The sequence below is a fragment of the Sodiomyces alcalophilus genome (assembly GCF_042370955.1).
Source record: "Sodiomyces alcalophilus JCM 7366 unplaced genomic scaffold ACRALscaffold_2, whole genome shotgun sequence".
Classification (NCBI taxonomy): domain Eukaryota; kingdom Fungi; phylum Ascomycota; class Sordariomycetes; order Glomerellales; family Plectosphaerellaceae; genus Sodiomyces; species Sodiomyces alcalophilus.
This window is the reverse complement of record NW_027263533.1, coordinates 3,749,717-3,772,876: the sequence shown is the minus strand read 5'-3', so window position 1 is coordinate 3,772,876 and position 23,160 is coordinate 3,749,717. Positions and strand designations below refer to the sequence as shown.

The 23,160-nt window shown below is 54.8% G+C and overlaps 11 protein-coding genes across 11 annotated transcripts; 6 read left to right on the top strand and 5 right to left on the bottom strand.

Moving 5' to 3' along the window:
• Nucleotides 1-658: 658 nt before the first annotated feature.
• ACRALDRAFT_1068775 (uncharacterized protein) lies at nt 659-2,165 on the top strand (the record flags this gene model as incomplete). Its single annotated transcript, XM_071017600.1, has 2 exons — nt 659-1,401; nt 1,499-2,165. 2 exons carry the CDS (start codon nt 659-661, stop codon nt 2,163-2,165), a joined length of 1,410 nt encoding a protein of 469 aa, XP_070877472.1.
• Nucleotides 2,166-2,539: 374 nt separating this feature from the next.
• On the bottom strand, nt 2,540-3,509 carry ACRALDRAFT_2072930 (uncharacterized protein; the record flags this gene model as incomplete). The annotated part of the gene is made up of 3 exons (XM_071022208.1): nt 2,540-2,627; nt 2,723-2,828; nt 2,915-3,509. Coding segments are annotated over 3 exons (789 nt in total), but the record flags the coding sequence as incomplete, so codon positions are not given.
• Nucleotides 3,510-4,456: 947 nt separating this feature from the next.
• ACRALDRAFT_2040631 (uncharacterized protein) lies at nt 4,457-6,107 on the top strand (the record flags this gene model as incomplete). Its single annotated transcript, XM_071021073.1, has 4 exons — nt 4,457-4,535; nt 4,589-4,641; nt 4,701-6,002; nt 6,072-6,107. The coding sequence occupies 4 exons, from the start codon at nt 4,457-4,459 to the stop codon at nt 6,105-6,107; spliced, it is 1,470 nt and encodes a 489-aa protein (XP_070877470.1).
• Nucleotides 6,108-6,467: 360 nt separating this feature from the next.
• ACRALDRAFT_1068772 (uncharacterized protein) lies at nt 6,468-7,133 on the bottom strand (the record flags this gene model as incomplete). Its single annotated transcript, XM_071017599.1, has 3 exons — nt 6,468-6,500; nt 6,598-6,826; nt 6,940-7,133. 3 exons carry the CDS (start codon nt 7,131-7,133, stop codon nt 6,468-6,470), a joined length of 456 nt encoding a protein of 151 aa, XP_070877469.1.
• Nucleotides 7,134-7,500: 367 nt separating this feature from the next.
• On the bottom strand, nt 7,501-8,705 carry ACRALDRAFT_1080277 (uncharacterized protein). Its single transcript, XM_071018996.1, has 3 exons — nt 8,319-8,705; nt 8,092-8,258; nt 7,501-8,014 (listed from the first exon to the last, which is right to left on the bottom strand). The coding sequence occupies exons 1-3, from the start codon at nt 8,494-8,496 to the stop codon at nt 7,856-7,858; spliced, it is 504 nt and encodes a 167-aa protein (XP_070877468.1). The 5' UTR covers nt 8,497-8,705; the 3' UTR covers nt 7,501-7,855.
• Nucleotides 8,706-9,395: 690 nt separating this feature from the next.
• On the top strand, nt 9,396-10,697 carry ACRALDRAFT_2040629 (uncharacterized protein; the record flags this gene model as incomplete). The annotated part of the gene is made up of 1 exon (XM_071021072.1): nt 9,396-10,697. The coding sequence occupies one exon, from the start codon at nt 9,396-9,398 to the stop codon at nt 10,695-10,697; it is 1,302 nt and encodes a 433-aa protein (XP_070877467.1).
• Nucleotides 10,698-13,665: 2,968 nt separating this feature from the next.
• ACRALDRAFT_2097205 (uncharacterized protein) lies at nt 13,666-14,630 on the top strand (the record flags this gene model as incomplete). Its single annotated transcript, XM_071022823.1, has 6 exons — nt 13,666-13,695; nt 13,760-13,792; nt 13,858-13,916; nt 13,985-14,165; nt 14,236-14,468; nt 14,567-14,630. The coding sequence occupies 6 exons, from the start codon at nt 13,666-13,668 to the stop codon at nt 14,628-14,630; spliced, it is 600 nt and encodes a 199-aa protein (XP_070877466.1).
• Nucleotides 14,631-15,419: 789 nt separating this feature from the next.
• On the bottom strand, nt 15,420-16,475 carry ACRALDRAFT_1055341 (uncharacterized protein; the record flags this gene model as incomplete). Its single annotated transcript, XM_071015850.1, has 2 exons — nt 15,420-15,597; nt 15,709-16,475. 2 exons carry the CDS (start codon nt 16,473-16,475, stop codon nt 15,420-15,422), a joined length of 945 nt encoding a protein of 314 aa, XP_070877465.1.
• A 496-nt stretch (nt 16,476-16,971) lies between these two features.
• ACRALDRAFT_2133366 (uncharacterized protein) lies at nt 16,972-18,279 on the top strand (the record flags this gene model as incomplete). Its single annotated transcript, XM_071024062.1, has 5 exons — nt 16,972-17,203; nt 17,315-17,492; nt 17,565-17,610; nt 17,681-17,786; nt 17,855-18,279. The coding sequence occupies 5 exons, from the start codon at nt 16,972-16,974 to the stop codon at nt 18,034-18,036; spliced, it is 744 nt and encodes a 247-aa protein (XP_070877464.1). The 3' UTR covers nt 18,037-18,279.
• Nucleotides 18,280-19,344: 1,065 nt separating this feature from the next.
• On the top strand, nt 19,345-22,257 carry ACRALDRAFT_2040625 (uncharacterized protein; the record flags this gene model as incomplete). Its single annotated transcript, XM_071021071.1, has 5 exons — nt 19,345-19,629; nt 19,696-19,749; nt 19,845-20,457; nt 20,571-21,914; nt 21,980-22,257. The coding sequence occupies 5 exons, from the start codon at nt 19,345-19,347 to the stop codon at nt 22,255-22,257; spliced, it is 2,574 nt and encodes an 857-aa protein (XP_070877463.1).
• A 61-nt stretch (nt 22,258-22,318) lies between these two features.
• ACRALDRAFT_207599 (uncharacterized protein) lies at nt 22,319-23,156 on the bottom strand (the record flags this gene model as incomplete). Its single annotated transcript, XM_071022279.1, has 5 exons — nt 22,319-22,341; nt 22,403-22,628; nt 22,677-22,967; nt 23,037-23,071; nt 23,138-23,156. 5 exons carry the CDS (start codon nt 23,154-23,156, stop codon nt 22,319-22,321), a joined length of 594 nt encoding a protein of 197 aa, XP_070877462.1.
• Between the last annotated feature and the right edge of the window lie 4 nt (nt 23,157-23,160).

Below are 23,160 nucleotides of genomic sequence, written 5' to 3'. Positions count from 1 at the left end.
TGGTCGTACCGCGTACGGTACGTGTACGATGCGACCAATGTCCCAGACTCTTTCCAATGAACATGACGTAATTTGCATTCCTGTTTGATGTTTGATTATTGAAACCCCGCCAACCGGCATGGAACTGCGCCCAATACTCATGCGGTGTGCATTTCTTTTCCCGTTCTGTCAGTTATAAAGACTTCGTGGAGCTTTCATGGGGCAAAAAAACAAAAGAGATCTCTCTCCCGACTTCTCTTGGCATGGGTACGATGGTGGCTGTCCATTGGAAATGGAGAAAAGATCGAGTCCTCTCTCCGAATGACCATTCAGGGGGCGTACCCAGATTGGATCTGCGACTGATCTGCAGGGGATGGGAGACGGAAACTATTCACAAGCGCCATTATAAGAGCCGGCATAATGTACCTGTACTTAAAGTTACTCCGTAGTTTTCAAACTGGACAAATTGGAGAGAAAGGTACCTAGAATGGTACGAAGTACCCTACCCCAACCTCCATAGTGGAGACGGTGGCTGGACCAAACCGGCTGTGGCTGATGCGGGGAACGCGTCAAGCGCGTCACTATCCGACCTTACAAGGTAGTGACGACCCATCCAAACTGGCCACTGCCATCATCATCACCGCTGCACAAGAGACAGAATTCCCAGGCGTCGCTCGAAATGGAATCGCCAAGTTGGTCGACGAGCTCACCCGACGTCGGTCCAGCGGCGACACCGTCCCAAAATCGTAGAGCAACCAGCCTCGAACCACCATCAAGCCGCCGACTCGTCCGAACCCCCGTTCGGTCACTTCTACCACATCCGGACGACTCGACCCGCCGCGGTCTCTCCGCGTCGGGCAGACGGCGGAATGACAATGTCCCGACACCCCATGCGAAAGCCGCCTCTCTCTACCTCGACCAGCGCCGTGCCGCTCTCACCCCGGGCCGTCGGCGGCGACAGAGCGTCGTCAATCGCCGCGAATCGAGTTGGGACCACCTACGCGCCCTCGGTCGCGCATTAGCGAAAACCTCCAAGGTCATCAGCTCGTCGTCCTCGTCTCCGGACGGTAGGCAGCTGCCAACGGGACGTCGGTCGCTGGGACTCCTGGAAGAAGTCGACGAGGATGAGCTTCCTATCGATAGGCCCGAGATGACGCTCCCCCTCGACTTTGACGAAGATGCCGACCTAATTCCTCCCCGCTCGTCCATCCTCGAAGACCACACCATGGAGATGCCCCGCCGCGCATACAGCGAGGCGCCCTCCCGTCTTTCCATCGGCGGCGGGCGCATATCTGACTTTTTCAATGTGCGGGATACAATTATTGACGATATCGATGACGACGGTTTTGCTCGAAGTTTTCTGCAGCAGATTGGTGAGGATGACAGGACGGAGGAAAGACTGCCTGACGACACGTTCGAACGGTACGTCACGCCCTGCGGCTCGAGACGGGACCTGCTAGGCCTGGGCTCCTTGTTCCGGCCCTTGTGTACCTGAGCTAATCCGTGGAAACACATACAGTATCGACGAGGATGCCCCGCGCGAGACGCTACCGCCTCGCGAAAGCGACTTTGGTTTCGAAGTTCCCGCCGATGCAGATGCCGAGCCATCCACCTTTGTCATGGCTATAGCCCAGAGTTCACCCACTCGCCCTGTTCCAGACGCAGGGGATGATGTGAATAACGACCCTGGACCTGCCGCCGGGGGGTATGACGACGATGACGACGACGATGACGATACTGGGGTTCCCATGGGTCCCTGGGGCGACGTCGACGATGACCATGATGACGACCACCTGAACGAACCTGCGCAAGAACGTGTGGAGGATCAGACCTTGGCAGATGAACGGCGAGAAGTCAGTAGCGACGTTGAAGTGACAAATATCGACCAGGAACGGGCCGACGCGAGGCAGAGGGACCAACGGAAGCGGAAACCCGAGAAGAGAATCTCAAAGCACGGCCATACCTACCCGCCGTTCCCCTCCACCGTTGTCAAGCGCGTGGCCGAACAATTCGCGCGCACCAGCGGCATCGCCAACCCTCGAATCAGCAAGGACACATTAGCGGCGCTCCAGCAAGCTTCCGACTGGTTCTTCGAGCAGATCTCGGAAGACCTCTCTGCCTACGCAGCACATGCTGGGCGGAAAGTCATCAACGAGAGCGACATGGAGCTAGTGATGAAGAGGTAATGTCCTGAAGTTTCCTTGGGGTATCATTCTTTTCCCTTGTCCTTCTTTCTTATTATTTAGTTGGCTATATTTGTTATTTTACATACGAAGGATTTTTCAGAGTTGCGTATCGAGTCTAACATGATCATGGGTTTCTTAACAGGCAACGCCAGATCAACTCGTCAACAACTGTGTTCTCGCTGGCCACCCAGTATTTACCACAAGAGCTGGTCCGTGAGTTAAGGATGCCGCCGCCTGTCGTACCGAAAAAGCGCCGGCGGACAATGACAGCGGGAACGAGAGTAGACGGAGATGGAGAGGAAGGCGAAGAGCAATGATGATACGGTCAGGACGGGCCTGATTATATGTTTACCAATCTAGACGTGCTTGGTCATGCGTACCCTCTTTGCGGCCTCCGACGCGGAAGCGGGCCTCTTTGCAAGCATGTACAACATGACGGAGGTTGCTGCTGCAAGACCGTACCTGTGGGGTATGGGTTAGAGAGGTGCCGTACATAGGATAGCTCGCATATGATTTATGATTCCCATGCCAAGACGAAGAATGGTCGATATACTTACCAAGTGAAGATGTATTGGGCATGGTTGTTGCGCAGGCTGACCTCAGCCTGTCTGCCGATGGGGATACCCTGCGCCTGTAGGTCGACGAATTGTAGATAGTCGGGTTCTGCGATGGGAGTCAGCTTTGCCAGTGTTTGTTTCCTTTCTGTTTTGTTTTCCCTCCATGGGAAAGAGACCATCGGACTGACGTACCCATAGTCACCTCAATCCAAATCGGCTCGCTACCCGACCACTCAGCCATTTGATGTACGTCGGGAAAGTAAAACTCGCCCTTCTCAGGCTTGTTGTCCGGGGTGAACATGTTCTTCTTCCAAGGCTCGCGCAGCAGGCCCTCGACGGTGACCATACCCTGCGGCAGGGCGTCGGGCGACCTGGCACGCTGGTCGGCCATCTTCTTGCTGATCCAGCCCCGGTTGACGAGGATGGTGCTGGCGCCGTCGGGCCGCTCGAGCGGGGTGACGACCATGTAGCCTTGCTCGCCCTCGCGCATGCGCGGGCCGATGAGCATCTCGCGGTCGTGGCGGAGGCGGCCCGTGGCGAGGACGCGGCGGTAGTCAAACTCGGGAACGGCGGAGGGGTCGATGCGCGGAGGCAGTGGGAGGGGGTCGCGGATCAGGCGGTCCTCGAGGCGGGCCATCAGGTCTGTCTTCCACCCGAGGCGCTGGACCTGCCATGTGCCGAGGATGAAGGCCGTCACGGGGATGATGGCGAGGAAGAGGAGGCCTGCTGTGGAGCGGTGATGGCCGGCGCGGACGATGGTCCCGGGCTCGTCGACTACGGAGAAGAACTCGCCTGGCGGGAGGTTGGTGTTCGTGTCCTTGTCATTTTGGGTTTTTGCCCGACGTGGGGTTGTTCCGAATGTGCGGCGAGGGAAGTGGCGTGGTGTCGGCGGCCGGGCAGAGAATCGGGGAAAAGGGCTCAGAGCCCATTGACTCGGAGCGATAGGAGCGGAAGGTCTTGCTGCTGCGTTGACTGCTCGTGATAGCCGTTGAATGGTGGGTATGGCGGACTTCATTATGGGCATAGCGGTTGGGGAGGGAGCATGTTGTGTAGACGATAACAGTCGGCTGCAGGACGATTTGATCTGGAATTCCGGGGAGTTGGAGCTCAGAGGCCCGGACGTCACCCATTGAATCCGATTGGACGTCCGTCGAGGAATTATGGAGATTATTTACAGAGTTCACCAAGTCTGGTCAGGTACAGGTACCTACACCGTTGTACATACGAAGTACTAGTATCATATTAGACCTGGACCAATCAGGACGTCTTAACACCTGGCGGACAAGGACAGCGTCACCGGGGTCGTCGAACATACAACGTAATTACATTGTAGAACGACTTTACTCTGATGCAGCTCGTTTCCCTTCGTCTTCAACCTGGAATCTCGAATCTCAGATCGGACATCGGACAAAGGGACACCGTATCCTGCAAGCCAACAAACATCTTTCGAATAGGCGGCTGGCTGATCGGAACGCTGCATCTTGCCTCTATCCTCCCTCCGCTTTTCTCTCCCTTTGCCTTCTCTCTTCATTCATCCCGTGTTTCTTCAACTCATCTTCACGTGGTCTTCTGGCATTCCGTAGACTTGGCCACCGAGGGCACAGGTATCGTCAGTTGGATTCGAAGCTCTTTACCTTGTCGGCCATCCAACGCCCTGTCCAAGCTCACCTTGCGGCAGTCTCGGAGTTGCAACCTTAGTTAGGTATCAACAGTGTCGTTATTCGGTCTGTCGCCATGTTTTTCAACGGCACCATAGAAGAGGCGGTTGCCACAGCGCTTCAGGAGAATAAGTCTGTCGTCAACTTTGTGACCGGTATGTTCTATCCACCTCAATGCGACAACCAGAGGAAGCTTACAGAGTGTCAGATGAACAGGAAGTGAGCCAGCGATGGGAGAATGAATGGCTTCACGACCCTTCTGTGAGCTCTTCCGAGTCCCCAACGTGATAAGTATTCTTCGACTTCTAACATAGATTCAGATTGCCTCCTTCCTCCGCGACGAATCCGTCACCTTACGGTTAAAGGCCGGATCAGTCGAGGCGGGCTTCTTGGCCAACCTCTATCCCATCCCCAAGTTCCCGACCATTGTCATTATCAAGGATCGCAACCTCAAGGGTTATATTGCCCCGGATTGCGATAAGGAGAAGTTCCTTTTGCACGTCACAGTTGCTTTCCGACCACCTCCACGGAATCAGAATCATAACCAGGCGCCGACCGCCACCTCAGAACAAGCTCCGGCTGTTGCACAACAAATGCCAGTTCCGAACCTTGTTACACAAACTCCGCCTAATCTCACCCAGGAGTCTCAGCCATCTCAACCGGAACCGCCTACCCCAGACATCTCCAGCTCCTCTGGAGGGCCTCCCACCCCTTCGCACGAGGAGGAATCTGCCGCCAATCTCCGTACCGTCCTGGCCGAACGCCGCGCCCGCCTAGAAGCCCAGCGCGCGGAAGCAGAACGCAAGGCAAAGGAAGCCCGAGCCGCCAAGATGGCCGCTGAAGCCACCGACCCTTCCCCCGAAGCCGTCCAAAAACGCCGCCGTGCCGAAGCCCTCCGCAAAGAGCGCGAGAAAGCCGCTGAAGAGCGGGCCCGCATCCTGCGCCGCATCGAGGACGACAAGCTTGATCGCCAAGCCCGCGCCGCCGCCTCCCGCGAGCCGAAACTCGGGGACGTGGCTGCTGCCCTCGCCAGCGCCGAGTCGACCCCGATACGCCCTTCGACCGGCCAGGCCGCGCTGCAGGTACGACTCTTCGACGGCTCATCCCTGCGTACCCGGTTCGACGGCGCCAAGGCTACGCTCCGGGATGATGTGCGCAAGTGGGTCGACGAGTCTCGGACGGACGACAAGGCCCCGTACGTTTTCAAGTTTTTGCGTCCGCCTCCCCAGCTTAGCCAGCGGATCGACGAGACGGACGAAGGCAAGACCCTTGCTGAGCTTGGGCTGCTGCCGAGTGCTACTCTGATGCTGGTGCCGGTGAGGAAGTACGCTGGAGCGTACGACTCCCAGCGCCGCAGTTTCTTCGGTTTCTTTTTCGCCCTGTTCGGCCAATTCATCGGCTTTCTTGCCTGGCTGTGGGGTCTGATAACCGGGGTCTTTTCAGGATCCGGTGGCGGTGGCAGCAACAGCCGCAGGAATCCTGACCACGTCAGCGAGGAGCGCGGAAAGACACAGGCCGAAGCGCAAGCTGCCCAGCTGAGGGAGCGGCGTACCGGGCGATTCGCGCAGTTTGGTAACCCGGAAGACCGCAGAGGGGACCACCAACTGTATAACGGCAATTCGGTGTGTTTCCCACCCATCCTTCTCCCTTCCCTCGTCTCTTGATGGAGTGTGATGAGCTAACTGTCACAGCTAAATTTCGAACCAAGGCCAGATGATGAACAGTAAGAACATGGGAAAGTCGGTGCTGGGAGGTCATTGTGGGAATCTTTATCCGTTAAAGTGAATATATTACTGTTTATGGACTGATCGTGGTAATAATCTTCTTCAAAAGCACTACAGTAGTGCAGCACGTGCAAAACTGGGGAGCGGGAATTTGTGTTGTGTATTATACACCAGGGAGATGTGAACTAACAAGCCATCTCGTTCCAAAATAAGGCTGCCCAACCAAATGAAATGCTGTTAAACGGCCTCTTTTATGTTTTCGTTGCCATGCAGTTGTGTGTCCTGGACCCCATTATAGGTACAAACATCTCCATCACCGTTCCTCCTTCCAACGCACCGCCCCTCTCCTCGTCAGCTTTTCGCCTAGTAGTTGGAAGCAGCAGACTGGCAGGCTTTCTGTTGACACGCAGGCAATGGTCAGCATACATTATGATCCTATTCAATTTGTCGCACCGAACATCATCCGATTCCAACGCGGAAGTGGCAAACATACCAGTTGCTCAAGATACCAGTTGCAGATCTGCATGTTGCCCTGGTGGTCATCCATGCACTTGGTGAACTGCTGCGCAGCGGGAGCGCAGTTGCCCTGTTCGCTCGCAAAGTTGTTCTGCTGGGGAGCGGCCTGGACCTGCTGGGTCTGCTCGGGGGCAGCAGGAGCAGACGAGCCGCCACTGAAGAGGCCGCCGATGGCGTGGCCGATGGAGGAGCCGACAGCGACACCGCTAGAGAGGAATGCGTGTTAGCCGGGCCGGTCATACGAGAAGCAAGTCGTCCAGGAGAGGGTAAGAGTATGTTGGAAAAAGCGAAAAGGACACGGCAATGAAAGGAAACTTACGCAGCAGTGCTGGCCATCTGGGCGAACATGCCGGGGCCCTGGCTAGGCGCAGCCTGCGCGGGAGGAGCTTGCGCGTGCTGCTGGGGGGGTGCGGCGGCGGCGGTGGTGGCAGGCCGGGTCTGTTGGGGAGCGGGAGCGGATCTGGCGACGGTAGGGCGCGAAGGCGCAGAGCGGCCGGGACGTTGGCGAGCCATTTTGAATGTGAATGTGAAGTTGTGTTTTGGGATGAAGGGTGGTGCAGTTCGTGGTGTCGAAAGTCGTTGTCGTGGTTTCGAGATCTTGGGGTAAAAGAGGAGGAAAACGTTTCAACAAATGCTGTTCTGGACTTTTCCCTTGAGGATGGACCTAGAAGATGCTGGAGCTCGGCTTTTGGCTGTTCAGCCCATGGGGACACGTCAATCGCCGGGCCAATTAGAAGACTGGGATTGGGGATTTACCAAGGGTCCGGGACCCGCAATCGTGGCGGTTATGTATTTTACGGGTTACATGTTATGTAATAAAACAGTGTCCAATCAGAAGCGACTCTCCTTCGCCATGACTCCACCCACTTGAGAACGACATGGCAGACGCAGCCGTGGTGAAATGGAGAACTACCATGTCCCTGTGTCATGTGTCATGGACAGTTTTACTCATGTTTTCTGGACTCCAAACCATACAAAGTGATTGCGACTCATCTAACCGCAGGGAATTCTATGAATGACTACCCCGCCACTCTGGTTGTGATCATGTGACTAGCTTCGATTCCGCTATCCACCCGTGCTATTCCGGTCCATGACCCACCGCCCCAGCCCCAGCGACAATCGACGTGTGGATGCGTGGCGGTGCAATAGTGTGAACAATACATGGCACTGTCCATAGGGGGTACTAATAGTAATAGAGCTGCTGGTCATGAAAGGCGGTGATATGGCTTCCCAACTCAAGTCTTGCGGCCTTTGTTTTTGGGATGTGAGCTCAAAGTCGCCGATGGCGAATTGTCCGGCGCAGGACGCTTGTTTTGTATCGACTTCAAAAGGGCCTTGGCCCGTTCTTCGGCCAACTTTTCCTCAAGCTTTTGCTTCAGCTGCTTGTTATCAGACTGAATTTTTCAAACGTTAGCATAGTTCCACGCGCGCAAGCAGAGCGAAACAAGTAATAACAAGTAAAAGAACCTACTAGATCCGCCTTGAGGATCCGTGTCGCGGCCTCTGTGTTCACCGTCGTTGAGCGCTGCGATGGGGGCTCTTCGGCTTTTTGGATCTTCTCAAAGTATTGCTTTACTCGCTTGAGCTCGGTCATGACTTCGTGGTTGACGGCATCGACACCTTGCAGGCGCAGGGCAGCTGAGAACCTGTTAGCGCTGCCGTTGCAAGTTCCGAGGATGGTAAAAGTGGTGATCATACAGAATAGGAGCGATTCTATTGAGTAAGCCGTCAGGGTCATGAGCTTTGCCCTGTCCAGCAGCGGTAGCTCAGTCGACATGTCAGCCAAGTTGTCGATGAGAGGCTCGAGGGCTTCCTCGAGGTCGTCGAGGTTGGAACCCAGTTGGTCCAACCCCGGCGCTAGGTCCTTGACATCCATCTGAACCGGTTTTATGTGAAAATGGGACGTATGAGCAAAATCCACCAACTCGAGTAAAAGTTGATGATACCTCGCGTGTGGCTGGTCGCGGAAGAATGCGAAGACGCCTGATGAAGCAGGTCAGAAGAACTCGGAATGAGATATCGCCGAGGTATTCCTGATACTGTCGGTCTGTGTCTCCGTACGACAGGATAGATCCCAAGTCTTTGTAGAATATTAACAAAACGAATTCGCCGATTTAAGACTTGCGATCAGAACCTGGGACGGAAGACTTTTGATGCGAACTGTATGTACGGGGGGTGCGTAATTACTAACCACCAACGCATATCGGCGGTACACACAAGCCGGTACTTCAGGTACAATACCAAGATAAAGTTGTCAAGTACCTGTACTTCCAATGTAACGCCCGGGGATTTGCCGCCCCGCAAAAGTTTTCTGAGCGTCCGAGGGTGCACTACGGATAAGACGACCAATTTGCCTTCTCGCTTCCTACCGAAGTTCCCATTCTTCACATCAAATCCTGCTCCAACGCGCTCTATTCACTCACTGTAACATACGATTCCATTTGTACATGCATTTTCAACGGCACCCGAATTGTATTCTGAACAGCATATCGTCGATCATCCTGCGCCCAAACATCCGCTCACTGATGAGCCCGTCTTGAATCACCCCGACCGACCCCGTGCCCGACCTCAACCGTGGCTTCCACCCTGACCCGACTATCCCTACCGCGGCGGCCTGCCCGGATATCCCACACACAGCCAGGATGGTGTCGAGGTAGCATATTCGTGGGCCGGGGAGCCGTCAGATACGTCTCGGTCGATTCGCCAACGGATACTCGACTGGGATCTGGCCAGCCGCTGCACGGCATCTCACCTGGCAAGGTCGCGCCGAAGGAGATGGCCGCTACCGTGCCCGGGGCTGCCACGCTGGGCCTTTCGCAAGAGAAGAAGCAGGGGTTTAAGAAGGTGCTGGGGATCATGCCGGAACAGAACGACAAGGAACTCTATGCTATCTTCAGGGCCGATTCTCTGAACCGCTTCTACGTCCCGGCCGTCATGATGGGTCACGACCAGCCAGCACCCTCGTCGGCTCAGACCGTCCACATCCTGGGTTCCGACAGCCGCTCCAGATTCTTATCGCACTCCCTTCATGGCGTGTACGGCTCGATCCAGACCATCGATTCGGGCAGGTCGACCAAGTACACCAACATTGTACGGAATCGCGGTCGCCGGCAGGGGAGCGAGGAACTTGTGCGCCGCCAAGCCACCCATGGAGAACAGAGTTCGGAGGCTCGGGAGCAGGAGGACGACAAAGGGCACATCAGCAATCTCGTCGTCTCAGGACCGCCGAGCCATACGGTCAAGTTGTTGGAACAGGTGAAAGACCGCGTCGATGAACGGACGGCCATCTGCCTGATGCAAGACGGCCTGGGCGTGGCAGAAGCCGCCAGCAATAAGGTCTTCACCGACCCGGACACCCGTCCGTCTATCGTCCTCGGCCACATGACGCACTCCCTAGCCCTTGACCGGAACGCCAACGCGGTGCACTCGATGAAGCCCGACTACCAGACGGCCCTGACGAGCATCCGGCCCTACCTCGGCAAGAAGCACGAAGGCCGGGAACGCCAGCACGGCGCGGCAGCCACTACGACCGAGTCCTGGCTGCGCACGCAGGACATGCTTTCCAAGTTCGCGGCGGCCACGGACCTGCACGCCCACGGCGTCCCGCTCGACCAGTGGCTCCGGCTCAAGATCCCGTCACTCATGTTCTCGGCCGTGGCGGATCCCATCTGCGTGCTCCTCGATGCGCGCTACGAGCAGCTCCTCTGGAACCCGACGGCCACGCGTCTCATCGGGCAGCTGCTGGACGAGATCGCCGACGTGGTCGCCCTCATGCCCGAGCTCAGGAACGCGTCCACCACGCTGCAGGCCGCGCTGCGGGGCGAGGGCATGCGCAAGCACACCATTAACCGCCTCAAGGCGAAGAAGGACGCGCCGAGCCGTATGGTGATGCAGATCCAGCGCGGCCAGCTGACGGATATCGACTACCTGAACGGGTACTTCATCGAGCGCGGGAAGCGATTCGGCCTGAAGCTGCCGGCCAATGAGATGGTGGTGGGTATGGTGAAGGCGAAACACAAGGCGCGATTGGAAAAGCTACGGTCCTACGTTCCCTTCGAGACGAATTCGAGGTTTTGATACTGTACATCGGTTGTATATTTTAGGCTACAAGTGGTTCTGTGAGGGTTGAGTTTGAGGATGAATGTATGATAGATGCATTTGCTTCCATGGTAATATACAGCTATGCTCTTCGCCGGATGGTAAACTGTACTGATCGTACTGTCTTTTCTGTGCCATGTGAGCCAGCCCTGAAGCCTGGACAACCCGGCGCGAGGGTGCCGTTGGGTCTTTTCCCGCCACCAGCTAGCCCATTGAACGACGACGGTTGGCTCTGCTACGAGGCAACAAACGCCACTCAGCGGCGTGGCCTAGTGCTGTGTATCCGTTCGTGATATTCCAAGGCGTATAAGTGGCTTGTAGCGGAAATACCACGCGACGTCCCATGACCGTTAGGAATGATGTCAAGAATCACAACCTGTGGCACGCAAGAGATGGGAGCAGATGACGATACCTGACGGAGGAGCAGTCACGATATATAACGCATCATTGGGTAATTTGGCGCCGTACACAAGTGGCCTGCTGAAGCGTCACGTCCAGTAAAGTGGTGGATCTGGCTCGTGGGGACCCGCGGCCCTGCCGAAGAAATGTCATTGGTGTGACAGTGGACAATGGCACCTCGCCACAGGCACCGATGATACTTGTAAACTTGTTATGCCGTGACTTTATCTCGCTTCCTATCTGATGGGCAGATGGAAATCCGGGGTGGTGGGCAGAGGCTTGTTGAGTCGTTGACCGGCGGGGTCAGAGTCAGGGCTGTCCTAAGGACAAAGGCTATCGGCTTGTAGAATTCGTATAAGATATCTTACGGATGATACCAAGTGGCGGGTGATCAGGACGTATTGCTGGTGACGACGGGCCCCAAGTTGCCGAGTTGCGAGAGTGATGATAAGCAACAGGCCTCGGCGTCAGGTTGCTTTTCATCGCTACCTATAGGTACTTGTATACAAAGGGATCTATTACATCTTGGTCGGGAATAGGAACGAGCACACCACCTCATGTAACGGAACGAAGCAAAGGTACAGTACATCCCGACTTGTTACACCCACGAAACGCCCTTGAATCAGAGGGGAAGCTTCGAAGCAGGGGCGGACTACAATCACTATTCGTATGAGTCCAGTACCAATTGCAAGTACCTACATACCAGTCTCACACTGTTATGGCATTTCATGACTGTCGGCTGATTCATCCATCCCCCTCCCCCGTGCTTCTCCTCTTGATCGTTGTCTGAGACGAGACACGCATGTTAGTGATCTGAGTAAATACCTACCTTACCTAGGTAGTGCCTGATTATTTTCTAGGTACGTAGATGTCTGTACATTATATGGACCAGAATCCATACCAGGTCTTTCATCTTAGAAGCCAACATGCAAGCTCAGTTCACCCAACTCCTCTCCTTGTCATCAGGCAATCAACCGCCAAGTAACAGACTGGGCAAAAATGATTCAAGACATCGAGATCGATATTCGAGACCTTGTCTCGACTAGATCCGTCCTTTCAGATGCAGCCCCTATTTCCATGCAGTTTCGCTCATTGTGCTTCCTTCTCCAGTGCCATTTAGTCTGGATTTCCATCAACCTATCCCGTCCATCGCCAAAAGACAGACACATTCTCTCCTCATTCAGCCGAGAACTCCAGCGCGACGATTCTCACCCAACCGTCCACTCGCCACCAGCCCCTTCGGTTCCCTACGGAGTAGGTATGCATATACGATCATGCGTTTCGTTTCACTCACCTTCCATTCATCCTTATTACACTCAACACCTGTATCTTCTACGCCAGCCAACAATCGCCCTGCCTACCTAGTTACATACCTTGCCGGCAATTCAATATCTGTTCGGGCTTTCCTTGTTCCGTCCCCTCTCTCCCCCTCATTGTCGTCAGCCACGCCGTTACCACCATGTAAGTCTCTTGAACGCCTCCTCTATCATCATGGCCCAATCCGAGCCCATCGTCAGCCTCTCCAACGCACCAGCCTGGGATACAGAAGCCCGCCTTTGCATGTACTCGCCTTTCCCCATTCCCTTCTCACCCAGTCGGTGCGCTCATCATTTCCGCTGTTGTCCGCGATGGAGACCTTCGCCACGGCGTGGATTGGCCCAAACTCGAGCGCCTATGACTCGGCTTGTGTGTGGGTTGCGCCCATGATCTTGACCTACTGTCCTGCGTGCTTCCCATTACTGAGTAACGTACGAAGTACACTGTACTCCCTCACACGGGCCTCTGCCCCTTGAGCCTTGACCAACCCCATCCTGTGCACTAAACGAGTAGCGCTCCGCATACCCCTGCCCGGTGCTTGTGTAAACCACCACTACCACCAAAACCAGCGAATCATCAGTTTGCTTTTCGTCCGGACCCGCTTTGCCCAGGCGTGCCCAGGGGACCGGACCTATTGATACGTACTGTACAGGACTCACTGTACAGTACCTCCACAACTTGGAACCTGTGCAGCCAGACTCCTGGTGCTCCTTCTGCATTACTTCCAACTGCTTCATTCTTCGTCCTCCACACCATTGATTCCCCCAGCGATTATCTCAAGAACTCCCCTCTTCTTCTGACCTCTTTTCCATTTCTTGCCCCTTTCTTGGTCTTTTCGTTTCCTGTTCCCACGACGATACGCCCCGAACAACTTACTCGAGCACACTCACTAACCCCCTCCTCTTTCGGCTAATCAAGCACCACTTGCTGTCCCCGGTCCTAACCCCCTGTCTTGGCGGCTTGTCCAACCTCCTCTAGAAGAGCCTCGCGACTCAAAAAACTTGCTGCATTTTTTTTCTCCCACCCCGGATCATCGCCGGCGCTGCGAGTCTCCGTGTCATCTGGCAGGTGTTCCGTCTACATTCCACCATCATCCGAATCTCGACAATCGATCGTCAACCAACCACCAACGACCCAAAGTTGCAACCAACACACCGCCGCCCCGCACAAGTCACAAATTCTCGCTTCTGTCACCGAAGGAGATAACCCAGTCGCATCCGAGTTTGTCGAAATGGCTCAACCGGGGGTTCAGTCCCTTAAGGTTCGCATCATTCTCCCGCTGAAGGAGATGACATTCTCAACTAACTTTTTTCTTCTGTAAACAGTGCGTCGTGACCGGCGACGGTGCTGTCGGAAAGGTAGCCTTGCATTCGCACTCTGTCTACCATCGGCCCCACGCCCATCGCTAACCCAAATATTGTAGACATGCCTTCTCATTTCTTACACAACGAACGCCTTCCCAGGCGAATATATTCCCACCGTGTCAGTTTGAAATGCCAACCCGATCTACAACATGGGAGCCATGTCTGACCGCGTCCGTTCGCCTACAGGTTCGATAATTATTCCGCGAGTGTTATGGTCGACGGGAAACCAATCAGTCTTGGTCTTTGGGATACTGCCGGGCAGGAGGATTACGACAGATTGCGACCACTCTCTTATCCCCAGACCGACGTTTTCCTCATCTGCTTCTCCATCGTCAGCCCTCCCTCCTTCGACAACGTCAAAGCCAAGGTATGACGCAGGCGCTGGACTTCCCGACTGGCACAAGAAGACGGCAATATTGACTGGTGCGAAATTGTAGTGGTATCCCGAAATTGACCACCATGCCCCGAATATTCCCATCATCCTCGTCGGTACCAAGCTCGACCTCCGAGAAGATCCTGGTACCCTGGCAGCGCTGCAACAGAAGCGCATGGAACCCGTCTCATACGACCAAGCTCTCGTCTGTGCTAAGGAGATTCGGGCACACAAATATCTCGAATGCTCTGCACTCACACAGCGGAACCTCAAGAGTGTCTTTGACGAAGCTATTCGGTAGGTCTCTTCTCTACTTTTGCTACTTCTCTTTCTCTTTTCCTCCCTTGTTTTGTCATTGCTTTGTACTGTGTTCTTTTACTAACAGCTATGCACAGTGCCGTTCTGAATCCCCGTCCACAGGTCCAGAAATCGAAGAAGTCCAAGTGCTTAATTCTGTAAAGCACGCGTACTTGGTCCTTCTTTGTTATTACTTCCCTTTTCCCTATTATGCACAATGTCTGCGCGCGCCGCACCGAGTCGCATATGGAAGCCTATCAACACCAGCTTATCAGTACCTCCAACCTCCTATAACCATGAACCAGGAGAGGAGGAAGATTCTAGATCTGCTTGATTGCATATCTTAGCGTCATAGACGACCAACTGGAGTTTGTGGAGATATGTGCGCGCGGCAAATATGCTCAAAGCACCCCTGTTCTCACATACGCAAGAAATCGCGATTGGAAGATAACGACAGCAAACGACCTGGGTTCCGATTGATTGTATATGAGAGGGTTATAGTAGGGGAAGCAGAGGGATGGTAGTTTGGAGGCAGCATGTTAAAGCCGTCGCCCAGCCCACTATTATAAGGATATCCGAGCTACGTTGCTTTCCTTTTCTGTCCATAGCATGTGTGTTTAGCTTTCCTGCTTGCTCTGCTTTCTTTCCCCAGGACTTTATAAACGGGGTTCAGGGGGGAAGGGGTTACCAGCCTTCTTTTGATACTCAGTCGTTCTAGTTATACGAATCTCCGGCAACTTGATTTGGTTACTTTCAAACATGCGTCATTCAAGGGCATCTCTGATATCGAGACATGGAAAAAGGACGATTCATGACGATGGGAGGGTCTACTTCCCATGTGTAGCCGCATCCCAAGAACTTTCTTACATGACAAGTCGCAAAATACAATGAACAATCCTATGAACGCCAAATTCTATCCAGGCCAGTTTTGGGGGAAACAGCCCTCATTAATCATGAGATCATGGCAAGGCGACTGGGATGCATGCCGACATGTTGGTCCTCTCCTGTGGCATTTGCCTTTTTGCCTTGCTTCTCCTTCTCGATGCGCTTGGCCCGGTTCTCTGCCAGCTTCTCATTCCGCTGCTTGATCTTCTCCTTGCGGCCCGCTTTGCTGCCACCGCCGCCAGCACTACACGAGCGAGTTTGTTAGTCATTCGTTCCCTAACTCTCGCCTTTGATGGCGGCCATTTCAAAAAAATGGGGTCGGTGGGGAGGGCAAGAAGGGATGCGAAAAACGTACGTCAACTCAACATTGATCTTCCTGGCAGGCGACACGCCATCGTTGAAAGTGGTGTGGTGCATCTTGTCGAGGCACGTCCTCATATGGGCCGGATTGGCAAACTCGATAAAGGCGAAACCGCGGCACGTACCCTCTACGCCGTCCTTTGTTAGGCACCGGATGGACGTGGGCTTGAAGGCGGCGAAGTGCTGGCGGATGGTCGACTCGTTGGCGGTGAAGGGGAGGTTGCCGACAAAGGCAATGTAGCGGGGCGCTTTCTGGTTGGCGGTGCCGTTGGCATTCTCACCAACTTCGCCGCCAGCAGCGGCGGCGGCGGCGGCGGCTTCCTTCCTGGCTTTCTTCAGGGCGCGCTTGGAGGGCGGTTTAGAAGACGCGTCATCGTCTTTTTCCGTGGTATCCGGCTTCGACTCGGAGTCGGCCTCGGGCTTGGTGGGCTCGGCCGGCGCGTCGCCGTTGGGTTCGCTCTTCTTCGACTTGGACTTCTTTGTCTTCTTCTTGGTCGCGGATTGTTCCTCGTCCCCGTTGACAGCCTCTGCTTCAGGTTGGGTCTCGTCCGCGGCCTTGGATTTCTTGGGCGACTTCTTGTCCTTCTTCGAGCTCTTCTTCTTGGACACCTCCTTGCTGGGTTCTTCGGGTTGTGTAACGGCGGCATCTACGACTTCCATCTCCTCGGGAACCGGGATGGGCTCCGGCTCCTTTTTGGCTGCCTTTGCCTTTTTGGACTTGCCGCCCTCGGGGGCTTCGGATCGTTTCCTTTTCTCTGCCATGTTCGGTGGTAAGAGAGGTGTGATTTTTAAGTGAGGTTGGTGAAAAGAGATAGAGAATTGGGAAGAAGAGGCAGCTCTGCAGACCTCACTCGTTCACGGTGGGGATCAATCGAGAGTCGCGAAAAAAAAAAAAAATTGAGACGCTGCGAGCGGTGAGTGGTGGCAGAGCTTTTCGACTGGTGCCCAGGACCCTTTTTGGTGTACAGTCTCCGCTGTGCCCCGCCTCTAGCGCGCCGTAGGTACAGGTACGGGTACCTGCTAGGGGAAAACGCGAGTTGTACCCAGGGTGTCTCGTTATCCTGGACAGAACATTTCAACTTTTTGCGCTCGAGTTTCCTCGCCTCAATTCAGCGAACAAATACCACGGATTTCACTGCAGCTACAACATAGAAAATATATCGGATACAGCTAGACGGCTGAGTTATTCAGTCACTCACTCGAGATTTACTCGAGACAGCAGGTTTACGACTTTTCTTCTAGTCACATCAGCCTAAAGATGTCAAAGTCAAAGAAGAGGGCTGCGCCCAGCGAAGGTGGCGCGCGGAAACCCAAGAGGCAGAGGAAGTCTCCATACCAAGTAGACGAGAGCCTTCTGAACTCTGAACTCGGAATCAACGAATCCTTCTCGGTGATGGACAGCCAGCTTCTGGCCGACTATACGGCCCAGAAGATTACCAGATTCGGCTCGGATCTCAGCTCGATCGAAGTGGCAGACCTCGCAATATCGGGTTAGTCTCATGATGTTTACCCAAACTCTCACATTTTTGCTCTTCTTCCCCTCCGCCTCATCTTCACATATTCGTGTTCAATTCTCCTGACGAAGGCATTGCCTATTATAGCGAACGCCATCGTGGACACGACATCTTGGCAGAATCCCAGGTCCACGGAGAACTTGCCGGCCTTTCTCGAGAAGTTCGCAGAGAAGCCCGAGAGGTTAAGCACGGCGCCCGAGGCGAAGGGGACGCCCCACACGATTATCGTGACGGGGGCTGGTCTGCGAGCCGCCAATCTCGTGAGGTATGAGATGTAGAGGGCCTTTGACTTGGCCCGCCTCGTTGGAGTGAGACGAAGAGGCTGACATTAGAACAGAGCTACGAGGAAGTTTCAGGGCGAGAAAAGCAAGGTTGCGAAGCTAGTAAGTTTCAGCAATCATTTTAGAGAGGCTCGCTGGTGCCAATGCAGTTCTTGCTGACGGTTCTCTGAAGTTTGCGAAACACATGAAAGTTGAGGAGCAAACCAAGTTTCTTCAAAGTCATCGGACCGGCATCGCGGTAGGCACACCCGCCCGGTTGATGGACTTGGTAGACAACGGTATGTTTGTGATTTTCTCTATTCAGTTGAACGACTGAGAGCCCGTGGCTGATATTCATCGTCCCCAGGAGCGCTATCAGTGGCCAAGTTGGAACGTATCGTGGTGGATGCGTCGCACATTGACGGGAAGAAACGGGGAGTCATGGACATGAAAGACACGATGCTGCCGCTGGCTCGTTGGTTGACGCGCAAGGAGTTCAAGGAGAGGTACACAGCGGAGAAGAAGCCGTTGGCGTTGCTATTTTACTGAGAAGAGCGGTGTCTATTCTTTTTGACTGCGACGAGAAGTCTTTTGATGCCGGGTGTGATCTTTTTTCGTTTGGTCTTATTTGTCGGCGTACGGTAGAATGGAAAAGTTTTTAGGAACAGAGACCGTTGGCAAGCTTGGGAAGATTTCATCATCGAGCTGGCCATGAACAAAGGCAAGGACAAACAGACGGGAACAATGTTGGCGTCGCAATCGGTATTGGTGACTCTTACCATCATTCTTGGGGCTCGACCTCGGAAGCTAGGAGGTCGTCAAGTATCGAGGACGAGTTGGAGTTGAGAGTTGATAGAATAAGAGGGCAGTATGATTAGTAGGATTGTGACACATCTAGGTTGTGTGATCGACAACACGTGGGGTCTCAAGTCTCGGTACATGTAATAGGGGTATCAAGACGTCAAGCCCGAGTACAACGAAAGTAAATAAAAGGGCGACTGATGACCGAGGGACGTCTGGTCTTGGAAGAAGTCGCGAGGTTCTCGATACAGATCCAGAGTACAGAGTACTTACAGTCCCTAGCAGTTTCATCTTTTTCAGGGACCTGGAGGCGTATCACGGACTTTTACCGGGCCGCAATGTCTCGAAGTTCTTCAGGTAACACAGCCGACTACGGAGTACATTACATGTAGCTGTACAACCCCAGCAACGACCACGCAACACGCAACAATCAAACACGCAACACGCAATGCAGCCAACATCCTCCTAACAGATTGCCGGGCCAAAATCATCCTCCTTCAATCTCTCCTTTTCATCACAGTCAACGTACGCAAGGGCTGGCTCTGCTCATAGCCCACCCAGCTGCGCCCCCATTTCCTCGTATCCGATAGCATTCATTCTTGTTCGCATACGAAGCTTCAGCCACGAAAAGCGTCAGTCAATTAATACCATCTATCCATCACTTGGAAACCCCGTCTTCGTGCAACGGCCGACTCCTACTACTCGCCAACGCCTGACGGGGAAATCGACTCCTACAATCGCCGATTGCTCAACAGTCAACTACCAAGATTGCACGACACTCTCTTCCCCTCTTTCCCTCATCTTGCGACCCTGTGTCGGCTCTCTCTTTGACCGCGCGTCCTTGCATGATTCCTCCCAGTCTTACGTCGTACGAACAAACCCTACACCCACCGCATAATTGCCAAACCAAAATAGCCAGCTACCTATCGACCCGATTGCGCCTGCGTCGTACAACCTCTTTCATCCTGTGAACGACAAGTCAGTTAGAGACAGACTGCATATTTCAACCTAAAAATATACCGATCCGACTCGTCTCCGTCTCGCTCCCTCGTCGCCATGTCCGAACTTCAACCATCTGTCCCCCAAGAACAGTTTGCTTCAAGTCAGCCCACCCACGACAGAACCGGCAGCATGTCCGTGACAAACTCAACCAATCCCGCTCCTCCACCGACGGCTTCTGCCCAGAATGGGCCGGCAAATATGGCGCCTGGTAATAGCGGCTCTGGTGACCCGGCACAGCCGCCGCCTTCCACTGCCACAGCCGCCCCGGCACCCGCACCTGCTCCGGCCAAAGACAATAATGATGCGCCTGCATACGTCCAAGAGGTCCTCTCGTCAGAGGTAAACCCACCCCAACCCGATACAATGGCAGGCTCTAGGACAACGGGAAAGCTGACAGGCCTCTAGATTGGGGTCTCAACCATGCTCTATCAGTTGAAAGCCAGCATAGCTTCCGCAAAGGTACGTGCGCGACAACCCCGTCATCGCCCCGCCACTTCTCCCTGCTCGACCGGCCCGATTGCTGACAGCCCTCTGTTACCGTCCCTACCGCGCAGGAATTCGCCCTTTTCCTCAAAAAGCGCTCCAGCATCGAGGAGTCCCATGCCAATTCTCTCAAGAAGCTCGCGCGTCTGAGCCACGACGTCATGGCACAGCCAGATCACAGGCAGGGAACCTTTGCCCAGTCCTACGCCGAGATGATGCACATCCACGAGCGGATCGCCGAGAACGGCGTGCAGTTTGCGGCGTCCCTGCACGCGATGCACGACGACCTGATGGACCTGGCCGCTGTCGCCGAACGGAGCAGGAAGAGTTGGAAGACGAATGGCCTCGCCCCCGAACAGCGCGTCGCAGAACTCGAGGCCGTGCTACGAAAGGCCAAGACTAAGTACGACTCCCTGGCCGAGGAGTATGACCGAGTCCGCACCGGAGATGCCCCCCGCCAAGGCGGAAAGATGTTCAGCTTGAAGTCCAAATCCGGACCGGCACACGAGGAAGACTTATTGCGGAAGGTGCAGGTCGCCGACCAGGATTATCACGGAAAGGTCCAGCACCTGCAGGCCGAGCGGTCCGAACTGGTCACCCGGACGAGACCTGAGGCCATCAAGGCTCTCCAGGACCTGGTTAAGGAGATGGATTCTGGAGTGGTCCTGCAGCTCCAAAAGTTCGGTACGTTCTCCCCTCCGTTTTTTTCCCTTTTTGTCATCCTATATCGTCACTTTAACAAATCCTCGACTTGTTCCAGACCGCTAACCTTCCCTTACCGTTTCCCCTCTTTGTAGCTTCATTTAGTGAGAAACTGCTACTAAGTAACGGTTTGACCATCAGCCCTATCAGGGGCAAGGAAGGAGAGGCACCGGCCACTCGCAGTTTGCGGGAGGCTGCGCTCTCTGTTGACAACGAGAAGGATCTGAACGACTTCGTCGCTAGCCATCACAGCAGGCTTCCCCCTAAACAAGCAGATCCCAAATACGAGAGGCACCCGGTCCTTGCGCAGCCACAACCAACACCTCTGGGTCAGCAACAGCAACAGCAGCAGCAGCAGCAGCAGCAGCAGCCTCCGCCACATCAGCAGCCTTACGGTCATCAGCCCCAGCAGTCCCAGCATCCTCATATGGCGGCGTCGCAGGCGGGTCCGCCGCGTGGCCAATTTCCCGGGCAGCCTGGGGTTCAGGGACAAGGTCCACCGCAGCAAATGCCACCTCCTAACCGGTCCAGCACCTTCCAGAATCCCATGGGCGGACCTCATGGCGGACCTCATGGCGGACCTCATAGCGGACCTCTGCAAGGTGGTCTTCCTCAGGGTCAGGGGTTCCACCCTCCCGGTTCCATGCCGCCTCCAGGGGGCCCCGCCGCCGCGCACAGCCAAAACTATCCGCCGCCCTCTCCCCACAACAGGAGCGTCAGTTACAGCAACGCCATGCCGCCAGCCGGGGATTTCTCCCACCGCCAGCAACAGGGGGCCCCAACTCGCAACTCGGCTCTCCCGTCGGCTAAGTATTCCTCCCAGGGACCGCCGCAGCTGGGCGCGCTTCCTTTCCAGGCCGCTCAGCCGGCGTCGCAAGGTCCGCCACCTTCTCTTGCCCAACAACCACCCTATCCGCAGCAAACCCAGGGACCACCGCCGCAAGCACAGCAGTACCAGGCATGGCAGTCGGGAGCCAGCCCTCTGCAACAGCATCCCGCGGCAGGATCGCCTCGGTCGGCGCAAGGCCCAACCGCTCCGACCGGTGCCGGGTCTCAGGCGCCGCAGCAGAACCGGCCGTCGCCGTCTCCCTCAGGCTCGCCGGTACCTTCGAGGCCAGTGTTCGGCATGCCCCTGACCAAGCTGTACGAGCGTGACGGGTTGGCCGTGCCCATGGTGGTCTATCAGTGCATCCAGGCCGTCGACCTGTTCGGCCTCGGTGTCGAGGGCATCTATCGCCAGTCCGGGTCCCTGAACCACATCAACAAGCTCAAGAACATGTTCGACACCGACTCGAGCAACCCAGCCCTCGACTTTAGGAATCCGGAAAACTTCTACCACGATGTAAACAGCGTTACGGGCCTGTTGAAGCAGTTCTTCCGCGACCTCCCCGACCCTCTGCTCACAATGGAGCAACACACCGCCTTGATCGAGGCAGCTAGTACGTCTTTTCTTTTTCCCTTTTTCTCCTTGGTTGCTTTTCTCTGCTGACACGGGTCCTTATAGAACAAGAAGACGACGTTGTGCGCCGCGACTCGCTACACGCCATCGTCAACGCCCTTCCTGATCCCAACTACGCCACCATGCGCGCCCTGACGCTACACCTTCACAGGGTTATGGACAACTCGCACATCAACCGCATGAACAACCATAACTTGGCGGTCATCTTTGGCCCCACGCTCATGGGAACCGATCCCAGCACCAGCATTGCCGACGCCAGCTGGCAGATCAAAGCCATCGACACAATTCTACAGAACACCTTTCAGATTTTCGACGACGACTAGTGGTGTGCGTGTGTGTGTATGCTCCGCCGAGGATTCGGGATGCGCCGCTTGGAATCATGGCTCAACCGAAATGCCGCTTGGCGTCTAATGAGGACCGCGAGATGCTGCCCGAGTTTTTCCCCTTTTTGCAATGGACTTGTCTCACGCCTGGATACAGGCCTTCTTTGTGTATTAGCCTCTTTTGTCTCCTTTTGCAGCTTAGCTTTGCCCTCGTCCTCTTCGCATGGAGTCGGGAGATTCTTCTTGCAAGGGCGTTCGGTTACGTGGTAGGGGTAATGAAAATAAAGCCACTTCTCAGTCTTTTCTTCTCCCAGGCCAGGGAGCATAAATGGACTCGACTTCGACTTTACAATGGCACGGGTTTCAAGATGCTAGTGCCGTGCTTCTCAACTCGTCCGCCTCTAAATTCGTCAACCTACCTTAATGCTCGTAGGTTGTTCGGCCGCTTCTTCCTCGTGGACGATAAAAGCTGAGTTACAAACAGCTGTCTGGGATTCGAGTTTGAACTGTGGCTCAAATCCATGCCGCCATGTCGAGGTTTCGTTGTGTCGAACGTGAGAGCCGCGAAAAAAGTTCATAATCGTATTTGGGAGTCCTCGTGAGGTGTTCTCTCGAAAACCCATGCCCAGGCCAGCCGTAGGAAAAGCAGCCCCGTCACCATTGATGTAGTTACAAAACATATATGTACGCCGAACCCAATATAACATGATCTACCCTTCCAACAAACTGCCTTGAAGAGGCCCGAAATAATCGATGAGGTTCTTCGGGTCGAGTGCCACTGGCATAGGCAACGCAACGCCCACGCCGTCGCTTGCTGAAAAAAAAAAAAAAAATGACACCGCTTTCCGCTATTCTTTCTATACTCGTCTCAAAGTCGCACGTCTGCCCGATGCCGACATATCC

Coding starts and splice junctions, on each gene's coding strand:
- ACRALDRAFT_1080277 (XM_071018996.1), bottom strand. CDS start 8,496: ATGGATGTCAAGGACCTAGCGCCGGGGTTGGACCAACTGGGTTCCAAC. Junction 8,259..8,318: donor AATAGAATCGCTCCTATTCT/GTATGATCACCA, acceptor ACAGGTTCTCAG/CTGCCCTGCGCCTGCAAGGT. Junction 8,015..8,091: donor GGATCCTCAAGGCGGATCTA/GTAGGTTCTTTT, acceptor TGAAAAATTCAG/TCTGATAACAAGCAGCTGAA.